Genomic DNA, 314 nt, shown 5'->3' with positions numbered 1-314 from the left:
TGGTGGGGGGGGGGGGGGGGAGGAGCTTTTCTGCCACTGAGCTGTCCGAGGCTAGAGTAGGACTGACTGAGCCTCTCTAGGCACTAGGGAGGCCTGATCTCAACTCTCTCTCTTGGAAATGGCGGACGAAGAGGAGTACGTGACGGTGTCTGGGGAGCGCATCACGTTGCAGCGCCGCCACTACAGCGCCTCCTGTCGGGAGTTCCTGGTGCGCTGCCCGCGGCTGCAACTCCGATCGCTCAGCGCGGTCACTTGCTCGGTGTGGCTGGTGGCCTACGGGCTCTTTTTGCTCTGTCAGGTACCGAAGAGCCCCC

The 314-nt window shown here is 63.4% G+C and overlaps 1 protein-coding gene across 1 annotated transcript in view; it reads left to right on the top strand.

The window, feature by feature from the left end:
* Positions 1–118: 118 nt before the first annotated feature.
* PIGH (phosphatidylinositol glycan anchor biosynthesis class H) overlaps positions 119–314 on the top strand; it is an 8,222-nt gene continuing 8,026 nt past the window's right edge. Inside the window, exon 1 of the mRNA XM_015413300.1 lies at positions 119–298. Within this exon, the coding sequence (XP_015268786.1) occupies positions 119–298 (180 nt within the window). The remainder of the gene's footprint in view (positions 299–314) is intronic.

This window comes from Gekko japonicus, unplaced genomic scaffold, assembly GCF_001447785.1.
Source record: "Gekko japonicus isolate JY-2015 unplaced genomic scaffold, Gekko_japonicus_V1.1 scaffold32, whole genome shotgun sequence".
Taxonomy (NCBI): domain Eukaryota; kingdom Metazoa; phylum Chordata; class Lepidosauria; order Squamata; family Gekkonidae; genus Gekko; species Gekko japonicus.
Note: the sequence above shows the minus strand (reverse complement) of the source record. Positions and strands in the feature narration are given on the sequence as shown.